At 44.7% G+C, this 19,005-nt stretch overlaps 1 protein-coding gene across 2 annotated transcripts in view; it reads left to right on the plus strand.

Moving 5' to 3' along the window:
* Positions 1-19,005, plus strand: part of MED13 (mediator complex subunit 13) — a 158,959-nt gene that overhangs the window by 79,483 nt on the left and 60,471 nt on the right. For both annotated transcript variants that reach the window (XM_073573172.1, XM_073573177.1), the window contains exons 8-10: positions 116-226; positions 3,465-4,154; positions 18,340-18,553. In XM_073573172.1, the coding sequence (XP_073429273.1) occupies positions 116-226; positions 3,465-4,154; positions 18,340-18,553 (1,015 nt within the window). The remainder of the gene's footprint in view (positions 1-115; positions 227-3,464; positions 4,155-18,339; positions 18,554-19,005) is intronic.

Here is a 19,005-nt window from a genome sequence, read left to right on the forward strand (position 1 = left end):
TGATAGTATTTTACTTGTAAACTTCATGACTCACCTCCCTATTTGTTTGGTATATGGGGAGAGTATAACTATAGTGTTTTTCTGTTCATGCCATAATTGTTTTTTAATATAACAGAAGGAAGTTTTCTGCTACTACTAATGGGGTGTGTGACGATGAGCCATCTGACAAAGCTACAACCTGGGATTTTGTAGAAGCAACACAAAGAACAACTTGTGTCTGTTCAAGGTAAGCACAATTCACATCCCTCACAATTCAAGATCTGGAAATATTTCCCTGGGCAGTCTCCCTTCATTAGGGTATGTGCTCACAATGAGGTCATTTCATCAAGCTTAGCATAGCTCCCACTATGCTTGTCTTGATGGCGTAGAAAAGGCGCCAAATTCACTAAAAGTAATCTTACCACATTTGAGCAATCTGACCCTATTAATATGGGCATACAGGCTATAGCATTCTGAAAACATTCCAACCTGTGTGCCTAATATCAGATGGAGAACACGTTACAGTAACTTTAGCGACTGTGCAAAACAAAAGTGAAGTCAATGCCCATAGAAGAGCGGAATAATGAAGAGGAGCGATGGCAGTCGGAATGAGCATGTGCAAGATTTCCGGCCGCTCACCTGACATCATAGGGACATAGTGATGATGTGGGAGGAGAAAGATAAAATAATGAAGTGAGGAGGCAGATAATGCCCCATAGCATGGAAGAACTCATTTACATAAAGTGATAAACGATGATTTGTCAAGAAAACTCGGATGGGAGACACACAGGTAGGACTTTTTATAGCAATCTTTAGCCTTGTATGCCCATATTAATGAGTCAGATCACAAATTTGGTGACAGATTTCCTTTAAGAGGCACATGCAACTTGGTGAACTAGACGCCTTCATTCAGTGGTGTGTGTCTCCGTGTACTGCGCCAGAAATGCTACTCCAGTTAATGACTAAGGTAGCATTTCTGTCGTAAAATAAACAAAACTGCTGCCACTGTTCATGAATTGTATGGGCTCCTTTGCATCTCAGACTATTTCGGTGGAGCTGATTTAAGAGTGTTAAGAGTGATGTGAAAATGTCAAGTTGCAGATTTTTTTTCCGCAACTTCACACAGCTTTTACGCTTTTTGTATCGTAAAAGCATTCATGATTTGGGCCCCAGTGTTTAACCCCACCCCACCAAACCCCAGAGAATGAAGATGCTCAATACTTTTCAATATATCGTGTATATACTCGAGTATAAACCTACCAGAATATAAGCCAAGGCACCTAATTTTGCTGTTAACTTGTTAAATGCCGCTGTCGATTTGGCAGCGGCATTTAACTTGCGCTTACCGGAAGTGCGTCGGAAATCCCGAAAATTAGTGACCCTGTCACATGATCATGGGTCACCGATAGTTCGGCATGACAAACAGAGATCTCCAGCACACCTCTATGGTTGTCATTGCCGAATTGCTATGAGTGCTGCCCAGTGGTCGGTGTTCAAAGCAAGTGAGCATTTCTGCTATACACAGGTGATATGATAATCGCCTGTGTGTAGCAGAGGCAATCGCACAACTGCAGCGTCTAGTTTCCCATAGAGAATATTAAAGCATGCAAAAAGTAAAAAAAAAAAAAAAAAGTTTTGAAAAATATTAATAAATATAAAAGATCAAATCACTACCCCCCCCGCCCCATTCAGAATAAAACAATAAAAGAGGAATGAAATATACACACACATTTGGTATTGCCGCGCTCAGAGTTGCCCAATCTATGAATATAGAAAAAGAACTAACCCGATCACTAATCGCCACAATGAGAAAAAAATTCAACATGCCAGTTGCATTTGTTTGGTCGCCGCCACTGTGCAATAAAATGCAATAAAATGCAATAAAAGACGATCAAAAGATCTTATCTACACCAAAATGGTATCGCTAAAAACGTCAGCACGGCACGCAAAAAATAAGCTACAGGACTCGGAAAATGGTGCCATTTTTTTTTTTTTTTTTTTTCACCACTTAAATACAAAAACAAAACGTAGACATGTTTGGTGTCTATGAACTCGAGAATCATAATGGCAGGTCAGTTTTAGCATTTAGTGAACATGGTAAAAAAAAAAACTATGGATTTGCACTTTTTTTTTTTTTTTTTTGCAATTTCACCGCACTTGGATTTTTTTTCCCGTTTTTCCAGTACATAACGGTACCTCAAAACCAATGGTGTCTTTCAAAAGTACAACTTGTCCCTCAAAAAACAACCCCTCACATGGCCATTTTGACTGAAAATTAAAGCCGTTATGGCTTCGAGAAGGGGAGGAAAAAACGAAAGCACAAAAATACCTCCTGTCATGATGGAGTTAGAAAAAAAAATCTGGAAAATGCCAGTTAAAAGCAAAAATGCCCAAAAAACTCGCATATAGGGATGTTACACGAGTGGGGAAAAAACTTGTGTTTTATGAAGCTGTTTTTGCGTGAAAACCTCATCGGGTTCTCCCACCTAGAAAAGACATTATAAGACGTCAACTGGAACTGCCCTGACTAAAGTGTCCAATGAACTACTAGCTCCCAAATCCACGTGACACTACTTCTGTCCCTGCTTTTGAAACAGTGGACCATTCCCTCTTACTACAGATTCTCTTGGCATCACAGACTTGGCCCTATCTTGGATCTCTTGTACCTAACAGACCGGACATTCAGCGTCTCCCATTCACACACCATCTCCTCATCTGGTCCTCTATCTGTCTGTGTCCCTCAAGGTACAGTTCTAGGACCCCTGCTCTTCTCCATCTACACCTTTGGCCTGGGACAGCTTGGAGTCCCTCGGCTTTCAGTATCATCTCTATGCTGTTGACACACAGAGCTACCTTTCTGGACAAAATATCACCTCCCTACTAACCAGAATCCCACAATGTCTGTCCGCTATTTCATCTCTCTTCACTAGTAGATTTCTAAAACTTTAACATGGACAAAACTGCATTCATTATCTTTTCCCCATTTTACACCACACACACACACACACACACACACACACACACACACACACACACACACACACACACACACACACCTCAACAGACCTATTCATCAAAGTCAATGGTTGCGAATATTCCCCAGTCCCAGAAGCTTGCTGCTTTGGGGTAACCCTTGACTCTGGTCTCTCCTTCAAGCCCTTTCCACTTCCTGCTAGCTTTAAACTCAAAAATATTTTCCAGATCCGCACATGCCTTAATCAAGAATTTGCAAATACACTAGTGCATGCACTCATCATCTCCCACCTAAACTACTGCATCCTCCTGCTCTGTGGCCTCAACTAAAAGTCTAGCCTAGATCCTTAGATTAGGAATAGAAGAGACATTTATAGGACATTTCATAACTTTCCCAAATTCTTATGAAAAAATGTACAGCACATCCTTTACAGAACTACTAAAAGTATTGTCATTTGATATAACCTAGTTACTGTTGACTAACTTTTTTCCTTTTATTAATCTGATTTCAGGCACAAAAATCTGAAGCAGAGAAATTCAGGTCAGCCAAGTCAGGTGACACCCGCGGGGCTGCAGCAGCAAGCGGCTCAAAAGCACAAAACTAATGAGAAGCAGGAAAAAGGTGACAAGCCTCAGAAGCGTCCACTTACTCCATTTCATCACCGTATTTCTCTTGGTGATGATGTGAACATGGAACCTGATCCTACAAGCCAGAGACTTGGAATACGCTCTCAAGATACTAGGGGGCGTTTCTCAAATATCAGGCCAAGCGATGTAGCAAAAACTCCACAATTGCATGGTAATGAGATGAGCAATTCTCCTCCACCACCTCCACTAAGTCCTCATCCCTGTGAGGTTTTAGATGATGGCGGTGAAAGCGTAAAAAACCCATCAACCCCTCAAAGTCAGCATTTCTATCAGATGCCCACTCCAGATCCTTTAATTCCCGCTAAAGCAATAGATGAACGAATAGATGGCATGTCTCAAACCTTTGCTCCTTCTTTCACTGAAGTTCTGGAACCTACAGTTTATGTCGGCACTGCCGTGCACATGGAGGAAGGGGAGACTGACAACACCTGGAAGTATTATAAGGTCCCGAAGAGAAAGGAATCTGAGTTTCTCCCTCCATCACTTCCAGTTGATAAAGTGAGAGATGATGGTTTTGGTTCTGCTGGAAAGGACAATAACACTTCTGTTACAGAGTAAGTACTACAAATGTAGTTACATATTTAATGTACGTATGGGGAAGTGTGCTGGCTGCTATTTGAGGATATGGTTACAATTGTAAGCGCAATTCTATGTGGAATGCCTGCAGGTTAGACTGGGTTGAGACAGGCGTATTTCATGGTCTGTATATGGATCGCAATCCATGCCTGTGGACTGATCATTGGTCTCCCAACCCAAACTTACTGCCTTACATGTGTCTATAGGGCTGTAAGTTGGGGTTGGCAGACCTGCCACCATACCGGGCATTACAGTCCGTATATAGAAAGTGAAATACTCTCATGCAATCTCAGCTTTTTGGTCTAATACACTTGCCTACTGTTAGAGGTAGGCAACTTCTGTTTCATTGATGAACTTTCCTTAGGATAGGTAATCAATGTCTGATCGATCGGCATCTGACACCCGATAATCCCGCCAATCAGTTATTCTGGTTGGAGACAGTAGCCGCTGCTAGCCGGAACTGCTCGGTTGCAGCGCTGCTCAAACTTCTGGCACATCCAACTCCTGTTGCTTTGAATGTGAGGCAGATGTGCAGTACCCAGCTGTGGCCACTGGAAGAAAACTGAGTAGCTCCACTATCAAGTTCCTCCATTGACTGCCAAGAACAGCTGGTCTGCGGGGGTGCCAGGTGTCGGACTCTGACCGATCAGATATTGATTACCTATCCTAAGGATGGGTCATCAATGAAAAAGTAATGGCCAACCTCTTTAAGGATTAGGCCACACTTGGCTGACTTTAGTTGCAAATGGGCAGCATATTCCACATGTTACATGCAGAATTTGCTTCTGATTCTCTGCAGATTTTACCCTGTCGGGGTCGTAAACGACAATAAATCCTCATTCACCAGTCATTCCAAATCATTGTGCGAGCGCAAAACATCTGGTACCAATTAAGAATGACTCAGACACGCAGCTGATTCAGTCTTAGCTAATGTCCCACATCCACACCTGTCAGGAGCAGTACAACAACTGGCTTTATTTACAAATACACAATACTATATTGAGTGTTAGGGGAAGGCGTGCATTAGGCGGGGTTTATGCAGTATACATCTAGTGTCCAGTCTCTCTCTGATTCGTCAAAAAGTCTCCCGATGGTTACTTCTTCTTCACATTCCTGAGTTATCTTTTTTTAGGAGAAATGAAACTTAACTCTTTAGACACTGAATTTAAGTGAAAGTGAACACTGGCAGCCATCTTTAATACAGTTACATTTGCATTAGCAAGCAATTAGGAAAAACTTATTGTTTCACAGTATAAAAGTATAAAAGTTATATAAGAAAATATATTTTCACCTTGACAATCCCCCCTAAACACTAAGTTTTTCCCTTAATGAAAGATCCTTCGAGACTGTCCATGCGATGGGAAAAGGGGAGGTGGATTTCTTCATCCAGACACCTCAGAAGCTCTCCCCTAGCGAGAGGCCTCCAGGCAGCTGAACCCTTCACTAACCTCACATGGAGTTCTCCCGCTGTCCCTAAACTAAGTCTCTTAACATCATCTGAGAATGGGGGGTTTTGTCTACTCTCTTGAGGGGAATATACTTAGGGATCTCCCCTAGATCAGTACCATCGTACTCTGGTGGGTCTACTTCTTGATTGAGGAAGGTGCCAGTCGGAGTTGCTTTGGCAATAACCTTTTTATACAAGGGAATAACACAACAAAGAGTTATCGATCCAATTACAAGGAGGGCAATCAGTACTATACAAGCTTGTTGAAGGAATCCCTTGAGTCCACCCAACCAGCCGGAAAAGAAAGATGTGTCTACTCCAGCATTAGTTTTCAATTCTGCTGCTAACCCAGTTATCTTTTTAAGGGCTATCATGGTTTTTCCATTCACTCCAGAGTTCTGAGGGATATAGGTACAACACTCCTCTCCCACCATCCCACAAACTCCTCTTTTCTCAGCTAATATCATATCAAGGGCTAGTCGATTTTGGAGTGTCATTCTAGTGTTAGGGCCCAATTCTTCAACTATACCTTGGAAGGCATCTTGGCTGAAATTGACAAACCTTTGTTCACTGTAATATATGTAATTGATCCATTCAACATTTTTATTAATCTGCACCTGTGGGATTATAGAAGCAAAGCCAGCATAGATCTGGTTCTGGGCTTTAAATTGGTCAGGCACCCCCCTTGGCACTCCAATAGCATCAATATATACTAGTGGATCTTCTTCATAACTCATATGGAGCTGATCGAGGCTTCTCCTTTTCCTGGTAGGTTCATCAGGTATCTTTGGATCCCAGGGTAGAATCTTGAACTGCATAGCTAGTTTAACAAGGGTGCATTGGCCTGTCCAGGCATTTGGCAACCTAGGACGGAGCTTACCATCTCCACATAACCAATAAATGTCATACATATATTGTGTATGTTTGATTAACAAGTCAGTATCTAGAGAACTATTCTCTTTGCAGAAACCTGTCTCGAAGATCCCTACTGGTGTACCTGTGGTGTCGTGGGAATTATAGCAGGTGTAATTGTCAGCTAATACAGTTACTTCTCCTGGGACCTTTAGTTTGGGTTCCTTATGAATTAGTGGGACGTAATCTGGGCAATCAGTGGGCTTCAAACCTTTCAACAAATTCATGACACAGGCAGTGGTGTTGTCATCAGGGAAAAGCAATGCATGTGTGTATAGGTGTGTATTCGCAGCAGCACAAGCAATACATCCTACAGAGATATTCTGGACTTTTACATTGTACCTCACCCATTCTAACCACAAATTTTTCCTTGGGGCTGTTTGTGTTTCTATGGAGAAAACCTCTTGCCAACTGAGACCTGGAATGGGGATCACTTCATTAACTACATTTTGCAAACGCTCACCTGGGCCTATTTTAGGTGTACTGGTAACGGGGGCCTTGGTTGGTCTGAAGCTAATATCCTGAAGCCGTATATGGCCTAAATACGCATAAGGTCCAGCACTAAATACATAATTATAATGCCTTCCTAGTACGAACGTCTGCAGATCAGCAGATTGAGGGCTTTCAAGATTTAGGAGAAGGGGGTGACAGCTTCTACCCCATTTACAGCCCCTAAATGGTTGCAGAAGGGCTGTTAGATGCATTCTCTCACAAAGACTCCTACCCGTCCCATCCTTGGGGAACATGGCTTCGCTAGGTTTATATCCCCAATCATTCCCCGTACTCCAGGCAGCATCTGTCCAATAATGACAATTATTGTTGTCTTGTCTGGTAACACACATATAGAACTGGATGATCCCCTCTACCACCCGTTCAGTCTCAAGGCACTTGACTACATCACAGAAATCAAATCGCCAGATATTCACCGGGGCTGTCAGGTTTACCCAGAGAATAAAGGGACCAGAATTCTTATTTACAATAGGGGCCGAAGAGGTAGGGGCGAGGATGGCCCCCAGTCCCAAGGTCAAAAACAACAGCAACATTTCCCTTCAGTCACTACTGTGACTAAACACTGGTTCGGTCTCTTTTACAGTGTGAAGCATGAATCCAGGTGCTCTTTCCTTCAAGTTTTACTGCAGTGGGGGTGACCAGGATCACCGTGTGGGGTCCTTCAAATCTCGGCTGGAGACAATCTCTGCGCACAAACTTTTTCACATACACCAGGTCTCCTGGCACAAAGTCATGGACCACGTCACCTGTGGATTCTGGAAGAGAAGCAGAAACTGTAGAGTGGGTGTTAGACAGTTCCTTAGACAATGCAATCACAAATTGTACAACTTTATCATTTGTCTCAGACAACTCTTGTGGCCTAATGTCTCCTATTTTAGGTGGAGCACCAAAAAGAATCTCAAAGGGAGTCAGGCCGTGTTTTCCCTGTGGGGTGTGTCTGATATGGTATAGGACCACGGGGAGCAAATCTGGCCATGGGAGTGGGTGGTCCTGGCTCATTTTAAGCAACTGGGTCTTAATTGTAGAGTTCATTCTCTCAACTTTGGCTGAACTGGAGGGGTGATAGGGGGTGTGCAGACCCAAATCTGTCCCTAACATGTGCCACAATTCCTCGTAGACATTGGCAGTGAAGGCTGGGCCTTGATCTGATTCAACAACTTCGGGAATTCCAAATCTGCACGAAATTTCAGTGATGAGCTTCTTAGCTGTAGTTTTGGCAGTCATGTTGGTCACTGAGTAGGCTTCGGGCCATCCTGAGAACATATCCACAGCCACTAGGACGTACTCATACTTTCCTGACTTGGGCATCTGAATATGATCAACCTGGATTCTCTGCCAAGGGTAGTCTGGTTTGGCAAGATGCTGAAGTGGAACCTTGGCAGTGGCTGTTGGGTTACAGATGGCACAGACTGGGCAGGCTCTTGAGTAGGCTGTGACAGTGGTAGAGATTCCTGGGGCCCAGTAGAGCTTCTTGATACAGGCCAGAGCTTGGTTCTTTCCTCGATGAGTTGATCCATGAGCCCATGCTGCAACGGCTGGATACATTCTTTTGGGTAGACAGGGTTTCCCATCCACCTTATAGAGTCTAGGAAATTGGTATTGTCCGGCAGAACTACGATTCCCATGAATAGCTCCTGCAGCTTCCCACTGCTTCTTTTCTTCTTTAGAGGTCAACTTTTGTTCTTCCCACAATCTCTCTTCAGGTGGTCGGGCTGGCTTCCAGACAGATCCGGTGGCAGGGTATTCCATTTCCATGTCTTCTATCAACTCCCTCTTCTTTCTTCGGGCTTCGGACTTCTCAAAGTCTCGTTCTTCTTCGGCTTGGGTAGCTTCTTTGGTTGCCTGTTCTCTTGTTTGTGCTCTGGTAAGCACAGGCATCACAGGTGTATCAGTGCCTTCCCAACAGGGTTTTTCTGGTGCTGTTTCTTCTTCTTCCCACTTTGCTGAGACATTCTTTATGGCAGCAGCTTTGGCAGCTTGATCTGCTAAATGGTTTCCTCTAGTCTCCTTCGAATTGACTTTCCCGTGAGCTTTGACCTTGATCACCGCAATTTGTACAGGTAGCTCCAATGCCTTCATCAGGGCTTTAATCCTTAGTGCATGTTTAACAGGGGTTCCTGTAGCCGTAATAAACCCTCGGGACTTCCACAGGAATCCAAAATCGTGACAGATTCCATAGCCGTATCTTGAGTCAGTGTAGACATTGGCCGTCTTCCCTTCTGCTAGATAACATGCTTGTTGTAGGGCCACAAGTTCGGCTTCTTGAGCCGAAAGGTGAGGTGGCAAGGCTTCAGCAAGAAGGACTTCTGTTTCAGTGGTGACCGCATATCCAGTGTGGAACTTGCCATAAGAGTCTGCAAATCGAGATCCATCAGTCCATAGTTGCAAATCAGGGTTGAGAAGTTCTTGAGTTACCACATTTTGTGGTGCAGAGGCTTCTTGTTCCAGTGCTTTTACACAGTCATGCGGGTCATCAGGTGACCTCCCGTCTGGTAAGTCCTTATACCCGTCAGGGAACTCCCCCCTAGAATGTGGAAGCAAAGTGGCTGGGTTGATGGTAGTACATTTCTGGAAGGTGATGTTGGAGGGCAGAAGTAGAGAGCACTGAAGTCTGAGATGTCTTTGGCTCGTTAGATGCTTAGGAGATGTTTGTTGGAGGACAGCAGAGAGATCATGTCCAGCTTGAATGACCAAGTCATGACCAAGTGCTATGTCAGCAGACTTATCCAGAAGAACATGGGCTGCATGCACAGCCTTGAGGCAGGAAGGAGCAGTTCTGGCAACAGGGTCTAGCCTGGCTGAGTAGTAGGCCAGAGGACGGAAACGATCAGCATGTTTCTGTGCCAGCACACCAGAGGCATGTCCTTCAGATTCTGAAACAAAGAGATGAAACGGCTGAGTGTAGTCAGGGAGACCCAGAGCAGGGGCGCTGACAACAGCTTCCTTGAGAGCCAGGAAACAGTCCTTTTGCTGAGCATAGATATACGGATTTTCAGCATGATCCCAGTCCGGTCCTCCAGTCTTGAGGCAATCATACAAAGGTTGCATGAGTCTTGAAGCATCCGGAATCCACTGTCTGCAGTAGGTAATGAGTCCTAAGAAAGACTGCATAGCAGAGTATGTCTTTGGATAAGGGATATCCTCGATTGCATGTTTTCTGTCCTCGGTGAGGTGTCTCGAGCCTTGAGAGATGCAGTGTCCGAGGAAGACGACTTTCTCTTTGCACCACTGGACCTTGGCCTTTGAGACTTTGCAGTTGGCAGAATGAAGAAAAAGGAACAAGGACTCAGAAGCAGCAAACAGATTCTCTTCAGTTCCACAGAGGAGTAGGTCATCAACATACTGGAGAAGCGTGACATGAAGATTCTGTAACACCCACGGATCCAGGGCCATCTTCATAGCATGAGTGAACTGGTTAGGGGAGTTCTGGGCACCCTGTGGTGTCCTGGTCCAGGTCAGCTGAGATCCTTGAAACGTGAAGGCAAATAAAAACTGTGAGTCTTCATGAAGCGGGACACTGAAGAAAGCATTAGCCAGGTCAATAACGGTGAATAGTGTTGCTGAAGTAGGCACTTGAGAAAGCAAGGTGTTTGGGTTGGGTACCACAGGAGTTTCCAAGATGGTGGCTGAATTGACTGCTCTGAGGTCCTGTACAAGTCTGTACTTCGGAGGGTCTCCAGGAGCTGTCTTCTTCTTCACTGGAAACAGGGGTGTGTTACAGGGTGAAACACATCTGATTAGCACTCCAGAATGTAAGAGGGAGGTAATCTGAACTCCAAGGCTCCGCTCTTGGGCAGCCTTAAGCGGATACTGAGGTAGTCTGGGGTATGGGTGCCCAGGTTTGAGGTGGACTTTTACTGGAGGCACTTTGAGCAGACCCACATCCTCAGGTCCAGTTGACCACAGAGTGGTAGGTAGATTGGGCAAATCCGGGGAAGGTGTCGTTTGCAGAGTCATCATCATCAGAGGGAAAGCCTTAAGGACACAACGATCTTCAGTGCCTTGTTGTGAGGCAGGATCTTGTAATTGCAATTCCATCCCTTGATCACCGAAGATGATGGTAGCGTGAAGCCTTTGAAGGAGGTCAGCTCCTAGAAGGTTGACGGGGCAGGTTTCAGACACCAGAAATTTGGCAAAGACACCAGAGAATGGGCCAGCTGGGACGGGAACAGTGAGTGGTGATGAGGTTTGTTGACCTTCAACTCCAATACATGTGAGGAAATCTGAAGACAGGGAGATTGTAGGAGGCAGCTGAGATGAAGAGATAACAGAGGTGGCCGCCCCAGTGTCCACTAAGAACTTGAGAGGTTGATTGTCCACTTCCAGGGTCACTGTACCACAAGATGAGGAAGTACAGGTGGCGGGAAAAGTGGGCACCGGTTGGCCTGAACTTCATGAGTGTGGAGGAGGAAGAGGTCTCTGAGGGTGCCCCCTGCGAGGACAACTACTTCTCATATGACCAGGGCTGGCACACTCCCAACACAGAGGTCTCCCTTGGTCATCACGAACTGGTCTGTCCCTGTAGTTTTGGCCCTGGGACCCTCTCGGCCTCAAGCGTGGTGATCCATACCGATCCTGAGCCTGATACACCATAACAGGTACTTCTGAGGCTTCTGCCATATACATGGCTGGTTTCTTCTTGCCTTTGTCCTTCTGTGCTTCCTTCTCTGCTTCCTTTTCTGCTTCTTCGTCATGTGTCACTGCCTCATCCTTCGGGGCAGTTGGGGGTGCTGTGGGTATTACCTCATCCAGGGGCTTTATACCTGTGTGCATCAGTGGTATCATGTATTCAGCAACCAAGGGCATGATGCCCTCTAATCCGGATTCATGGTAACAGACGATCCTAACTTCTTGTAAATCGAGATCTGGGGTTGATTGGAGACAATTCTTGATGACTTCAACGTGTTCCTTCATACAGGGGCCCAGTGGGTATCCAAAGAGTCCTGAAGATATCAATGGTATAGCCAAAGTTCTACGAGGAAGTGTATCTCTCCCTAGCCGTCCTGCAAAGATAAGCACTGTCTGTAAGGCGGTCTGCAATATTGTACGGCAATGCTCGGGTGTCCTGTAATCATATATAGGGCCTGCAGTGTGTAACACTATATCACAGGGCAAATTCCCTCCCTGGGTGGACATAGCGTCTCCTGGATGCAAGGGGCCATAATTGGTAAGGTAGGCCTGACACTCTTGGGTTATGGCTGGGCCTCCCTTTTTAGCTATCTGTTGGGCCAAACCACCTCTATGCGACAGGGTAGAGTTAGCTGGGTTCACTATGGCTCCTACCTGGTGGGTAACTATGTCCCCATACCCCACTGAGAAAAGAACCTGGGAGCCCTGAGGTGTGATGTAATAGCGTGAATGACAGGGGAACCAGATTTCAGGGTCATGGGGCAACCTAGAGGATTTGTTGAGAGGGGTAGGTAGTGGGCTCCTTCCGGGCCGGGGGGATTCGAACGGACCTAATAGCAGTGGCGGGGCAGGGGGAATTGTAGCAACCTGATTGTCAGAATCTTCTGATCCCTCATCATCTCCGATAGCTTGGCGCCTCATACGCATTACGGACCGGAAAGCCGTACTGCCGGTCAGGGCATCAAGAGTGAAGGGACCTTGACCAGGTGTATTTACAAATATCACAGTGGGTTGCACCGGGAGACTAGGCCCAGAGGCCGGAACAGAAACAGGAACATTAGAGGTGGGAACAGCATCGGTCGGTGCCGGAGGTTTCTCAGGAAGTGGTGGTCCCTGATAGTACTCGCCGGAAAGTGTTACCAGCGGACATAGTGGCTGGGGAGGAATTCCGGGTGCACCAAGATGGCTGCCGGTGGAGGCGTGGCATGCCCCACTTCCGTCCATGGTCTGGGCGGAACCCCAAGGACGGCCCGCCCCACACACACGGCAGGTTTCCACCCAGGTTGGATTCTGCACGCCACAAACAGGACACACCCACGCTTCTGGAGAGCTCGTCTTGTCGCCATTATAGGGCGGTGGTTGGGACTGCATTTTCATCATCAGTGGCACGGCGGCCATTTTACAATCTATAAGATCACAGTTCAAAGGCATTTTATAACCAAACACAGATTCCGCATTGTCTGATCCTCCTTCCCCATCAATCTCTTTCCATCCTTCATTCTTCAAGCCTCGTGCAACTCGCAGATGAGCTTGTGCTTGTTCTAACAATCCTTTATCTTTCAACATGCCTCGTTTGTTCTCTATGAGATTATGCCACATAGCCGGCTGTAATCTCCCTGACGAGGGCAATCCTACATGCTTATACAATCTCTCAACATTCTTGACTGCCTTCTTGCCTTCCCGTGACGCTACTATTGCCTTGACCTCCACAGCATCCTCATCTAACTTGTGGGGCACAGACTTCTTCTGCTTTAAGATACGCAGCATGACTCTTACAGAATACTATGGTTCTCTGCAGAAAAACCACTGGTAGCGATATCAACACTGATGTTCCACAGTACGGAGCCTCACGTTCGACGTACTAGGAAAAGAGCCTCGCGCTCAATATTTCCTTTCCCTAACCTTGAACAGCAGTGATTAACAGATTATCCTGCCACGATATTCCAACAGTCGGGAGGCGGTCTCCTAGTGAGAGCCCTCCACAGAAATACAGGTGGTCCCTTCTCGGGACGTCTTAATTACCTAGCTGGTACAATATCACAGAGGCTGCGTCTCCTATCCCTTCCTCTAAGTTGCCCCACAATCTGCAACTAGCTCAATTTATCACTCCACTTCACTACTAGACAATAGTCACGGGTAAGGTGGTTAAATGGAGTACAATGACCGGTGGAGGAGGTGTGGTGTACACGAGGACGCGCAGAATGCGACGTCTCTCAGTTGCTGGTTCAGAGCGTGGCACAGGATCGCACTCAGTCTCACCACTCGACCGGTCACCCCTCAGACCCAAGGAGACCACAGACAAACCAATAACGGCTGAGACACTAGCAAGTGTGACACATACAGTGTATATGATCTCACTTACCGTGTTTTGGAGGGTGATCAGTCCTCGAGGTCAGCCACTACAGGTATCATCCACAGACATCCAGGCATGGGTCCAGAGGAGCCTCGGATCACTGTCCACGCCCCACGTTGGGCGCCAAATTGTCGGGGTCGTAAACGACAATAAATCCTCATTCACCAGTCATTCCAAATCATTGTGCGAGCGCAAAACATCTGGTACCAATTAAGAATGACTCAGACACGCAGCTGATTCAGTCTTAGCTAATGTCCCGCATCCACACCTGTCAGGAGCAGTACAACAACTGGCTTTATTTACAAATACACAATACTATATTGAGTGTTAGGGGAAGGCGTGCATTAGGCGGGGTTTATGCAGTATACATCTAGTGTCCAGTCTCTCTCTGATTCGTCAAAAAGTCTCCCGATGGTTACTTCTTCTTCACATTCCTGAGTTATCTTTTTTTAGGAGAAATGAAACTTAACTCTTTAGACACTGAATTTAAGTGAAAGTGAACACTGGCAGCCATCTTTAATACAGTTACATTTGCATTAGCAAGCAATTAGGAAAAACTTATTGTTTCACAGTATAAAAGTATAAAAGTTATATAAGAAAATATATTTTCACCTTGACAACCCTATCCATTAAAGAGATTAAATCTGCGACATGTTCAGAACAAGACCTGTGCTTTTATAAATTGTTTCATCTAGAAAGTGATCATTGTAGGAATACATCATATAACTTTATATAGATCACCATCCAAAATTGCATTTAAAAATGTTCTTGTAGAGGGATGGTCCTCCCCAGAACAATGGCAAGTGTATATATGGCACATAATGTAGCTGAGAATCTGTCGCAGGAGATCTGGTCTGGATAAAGATTTCTTAATTGCCTTGTTTCATTTTCCTTTTTCATGGATCTTGATAATGAGCTTTCTTTTTGTAAACTGAAGCTGCCAGCGACTTGGATCTAAAAATGAGCTATGCTGGCAGACTATGGGCATCGCTGATTATAAAGTGGGCTCACGACTATAATGGGTGGCACTATGCATTGCTTTATAAACGTACCTAGGGGGCACTTTCAGTATGAGTCAGGGCTGGCTGTATATCACATCTTGGCAGAAAAGCAATCTTAGTTTGTTTTTATCTGCTCATGGAATATGCTGTACAAGGTACTGAATGTGACATGGGATTATACAGAGGACCTGTGACCATGACCGTTCAGTCCCATCGGCAGGCGGCATGCTATGGGTTAGTAGGGGCCAAGCAGATGGCTGTCATTTTGTGGGAAAACATTCAATATAACAAACGAGTCATATAGGTTGCGTTCACACTTTCAGGTTTTTCCGTGTTTTCGCGGCGGTTTTTACCGCGAAAGCGCAAAAAAGCAGCATCCCATGCATTCCTATGGGATTCCACAATGCTGTGCTAATGCTGCGGATTTTCCCACTCATTAATTTGTGGAATCGCGACGCCATCAAAGGTCATTGCTGCAATGCATCACTGGGAACGGGACCTGCCGGAGCATCGTGGAGGCCTGGGGACGCTGCGCGGGACGCCGGCAGGTGAATATAACCCGATTTTTTTTTTTTTTTTTTTTTTTTTTTTTTTTTTACATTAGACCTTTTAACTACTGATGCTGCATAGGCAGCCTTAATAGTAAAAAGTTGGTCACACCCGTCAAACACCATGTTTGACGAGTGTGACCAACCTGTCAATCAGTTCTCCAAGCGATGCTACAGATCGCTTGGAAAACGCTAGTATTCTGCAGGCTAATTACGCTTCCAAATTGCTAGTTTTTCCGCGGGAAAATCGAGGAAATTAAAAATGCGATTTTCCCGTGGAATGGAATTCCGGAATTCTCGCGGTAACTTCCGCGGGAATTCCGCTACGTGTGAACCCAGCCTTAAACCTCTGCTCATTCCAAGCTTTCTCAGCAAGTGGGCAGTTCTAAAATACAAGTCATATAGTTTTGTGGAAAAGATTCAGTTCTAGGTCTGTCTGCTCAGCAGCTCCTGTCCTTGTCTAGGTGAGGCAGTATTTTCTATGAGACTGGTTCATTTAAAGTGTTATATACACTGAACTTTCATGTATGCTTAATAAAACGTGCTTTAGTATCTCGCTGGGTTATTAGTGGTAAAAGGCCAAATGTTAATTCTGATTTCCTGGGAAAAAACATTATAGTGTCAACAAAAGCGTTGGTTCTTATGGAGCACACAGGTGCCCTGCACTTTTCTCAAGCTGTTCTGGGCTCATATGACAATATTTTATGCTCTGGAATCTGACTGGCCTGTCATACATTGAAATTAATGTCTGCATCCTTACCCCTGGAAAAGCAGCAGTTATTTCCCTTTCAATAAATGTTAATCCACAGCTGCAGGTCTCTTTTCAAAGCAACCACAATCGCACTGTACTCTTTCCTCTGGTCCACTGATGAGTCTTGTCGCTGATTCCAGTGTCTGGCTTTGGTGTTGATATCACATTGACAATGTGACAACCAACTGGTGAACTCAGCAGTTTAGCACCCATGTAGAGAGAGAAACCCACTCACAGATCAGATTGGCTATCAACGTGACCTCAGGTGCCTCAGCCAGACATCGGGAACAGTGCTGAGACTCACTGGTGGATCTGTGCGAGTATAGCACGTTTTGTTGCTTTAAACTAACCTGCAGCCGGCAAATAACATTTTCTGAAAGGGAACAGCTTCTTTTTAAAGGAATCTGCCAGTGTAATAGGAGAGCAGCATAATGTAGACATGGAGACCCTGATTCCAACAATGTATCACATACTGGGCTCTTTAAGTCTCAACAAAATCATTGTTTTATTAGCAGGAGATTATCACTAGAGGTTGTCTCTTTAGATCTCCTGCCCTGATTGTGCTTATGCAGAAAGCAGGGAGTGTACACAAAAGGTGCCAGTCAGAGGTGATGGTGGTTGTTATATAGAGCTCAGCATTAAGAGAACTGCTAGATCTGTAGCAGAGAAAACGGTTTATCAAAATAAAAGCAATGTGAATACTTTTCCGCCCAATGATGACAAAAGTATTCTCAGTGTGATACCTTTATTGGCTAACCAGAAAATGTTTGCAAGCTTTCAGAGCACAGTGGCTCCTTCTTCAGGCGAGATAACAAATGGATTAATAAGAAAAAAGCACAACATTTAAGGGATACTATAGTAGGATATTTTTTCATTAGGTGGGAGGTGTGATGCCTCCTAAAAATGAGTCGAGGAAATGGAATTAGCATTTTCTTACAAATGGAGAGGCAGTGGGAATGATGTTCTTAAGAGAATGTCACACTAAGCGATATCACTGTAACGTCACTGTTTTTTGTGACGTTATAGCGATATTGCTAGCGATATCGCTATGTCTGATACTTACCTCCGACCGCTCCCCCGCTGGTTATTGCTGATCGCGCGAGAACGTCCTGGACCGTTTCTCCTTTCAGCTTCCTGCTGGGGCTTCCTGCCGTGACGACGAGCGACGCGTGGAGCCGGGCGGGAGGATGTCAGGATTGCCTCGTCTGACAGGTAAGTAGCGACCCCCGACCCCTGCAATGTCGCTGGTGAGATCTGCCTGTGTGGCAGCTCACTAGCGACCACTTAGCGATGTACCAGCGATCCTGACCGCGTCATATCGCTGGTTGGGATCGCTGGTACATCGCTAAGTGTGACAGTACCTTTAGTTGTCTGAAGTCCTTCTGGTGGAAGTGTGAACTGTGTCCATGTAGTGAGTCATAAATCGAGGTGTTATATTGAGTCCTAGTGTCAAAGTGTTGAACATCCTTTTAAGCTTAAATTCCCAAATTTTTCCCTCTGTCATCCTTAAAATTCTTATTAATCCATTTGTTATCTTGCCTGAAGAAGGAGCCACTGTGCTCTGAAAGCCTGCAAACATAGTATTTTCTGGAGTTATCACCCTGAGAATACTTTTGTCATCATTGTGTGGAAAAGTATTCACATCGATTTTCCTGGCTAACACTTGTACCACAATGTAATTTATTATTGTACATCAAAATAAAAGCAGAAAGCACAGTAAGAGATAAATCACTGGAATCAGGGGTTTTGTCCCTACATTATGCTGCTCTCAGATTGGGCAGCTAAATCCTGGTGACAGATTCCCTTTGTGTGCATATTGTGAATAGTAATGTGAAGGAACTTTAAGGACACGGGAGCTGAAAGAATGCAGTCTATCAGGTCTGTTAGTTTGTCCATCCATTACTTACTAAAACAGACCTGCGAGGAGAGCCAGTAGATCTTCTGTTTTCCTTTATCCTCTATGCAATGACTTTCTCCTTTTTATAAATATTTTAATTTTCTCTATGGTCCAGGTTAATGGTGCACTATAAAAAGCCACTGAAAATTTCAGAACAATTGCTCCTCAAGTATCAAAGTAAGAACCAATATTTCCCAATGGCTGTATTAGATAGCGATCAAGAGAATGATCCCTATGCGTTTGTGGAGGATGGAGATGTGGAATATGTATTCTCTGATGCCAAAAAGGATAGACCGGTGAATGAAAGAGATGTCGGAAAGAAGCATAAGGTATGTTCAGCTTTGTTGTGTCTGCTAGTTAAATGTGGCATTTCATTTAATCTGAAGTCAACATGGCCGCCTGTTTGGGAAAAATTATAAACTGTATAAGTCATAGCGATTGTGTTCATACAAACAAAATGATCCAGCTCACCTTTTTCCAAAATAAAAGCCCAGAAAGCACGCCACTGCATGGTGTTTTGGGTAAGTATATCGAAGAAAGATAAAGGATCCATCTTCCAGTATATATAAGTAAATCAAAATTTATTTACCATAATCCATTAAAAAATGAACTATTTTGTGCATGTTTGGTCACACATTATGACATAAGTTGTTTCGCTGTTTGTTCCTCATATTCTCGCATATTAAATTGATTGGACAATTTATCAGATATCCACAAGACAGGTGATAATTTGTTGATCAAGATAAAATATCTAACGCCATTAAATTTATTCTCTATGGGG

This window comes from Dendrobates tinctorius, unplaced genomic scaffold (assembly GCF_039654945.1).
Source record: "Dendrobates tinctorius isolate UK_male_01 unplaced genomic scaffold, ASM3965494v1 ptg000007l, whole genome shotgun sequence".
Lineage (NCBI taxonomy): Eukaryota > Metazoa > Chordata > Amphibia > Anura > Dendrobatidae > Dendrobates > Dendrobates tinctorius.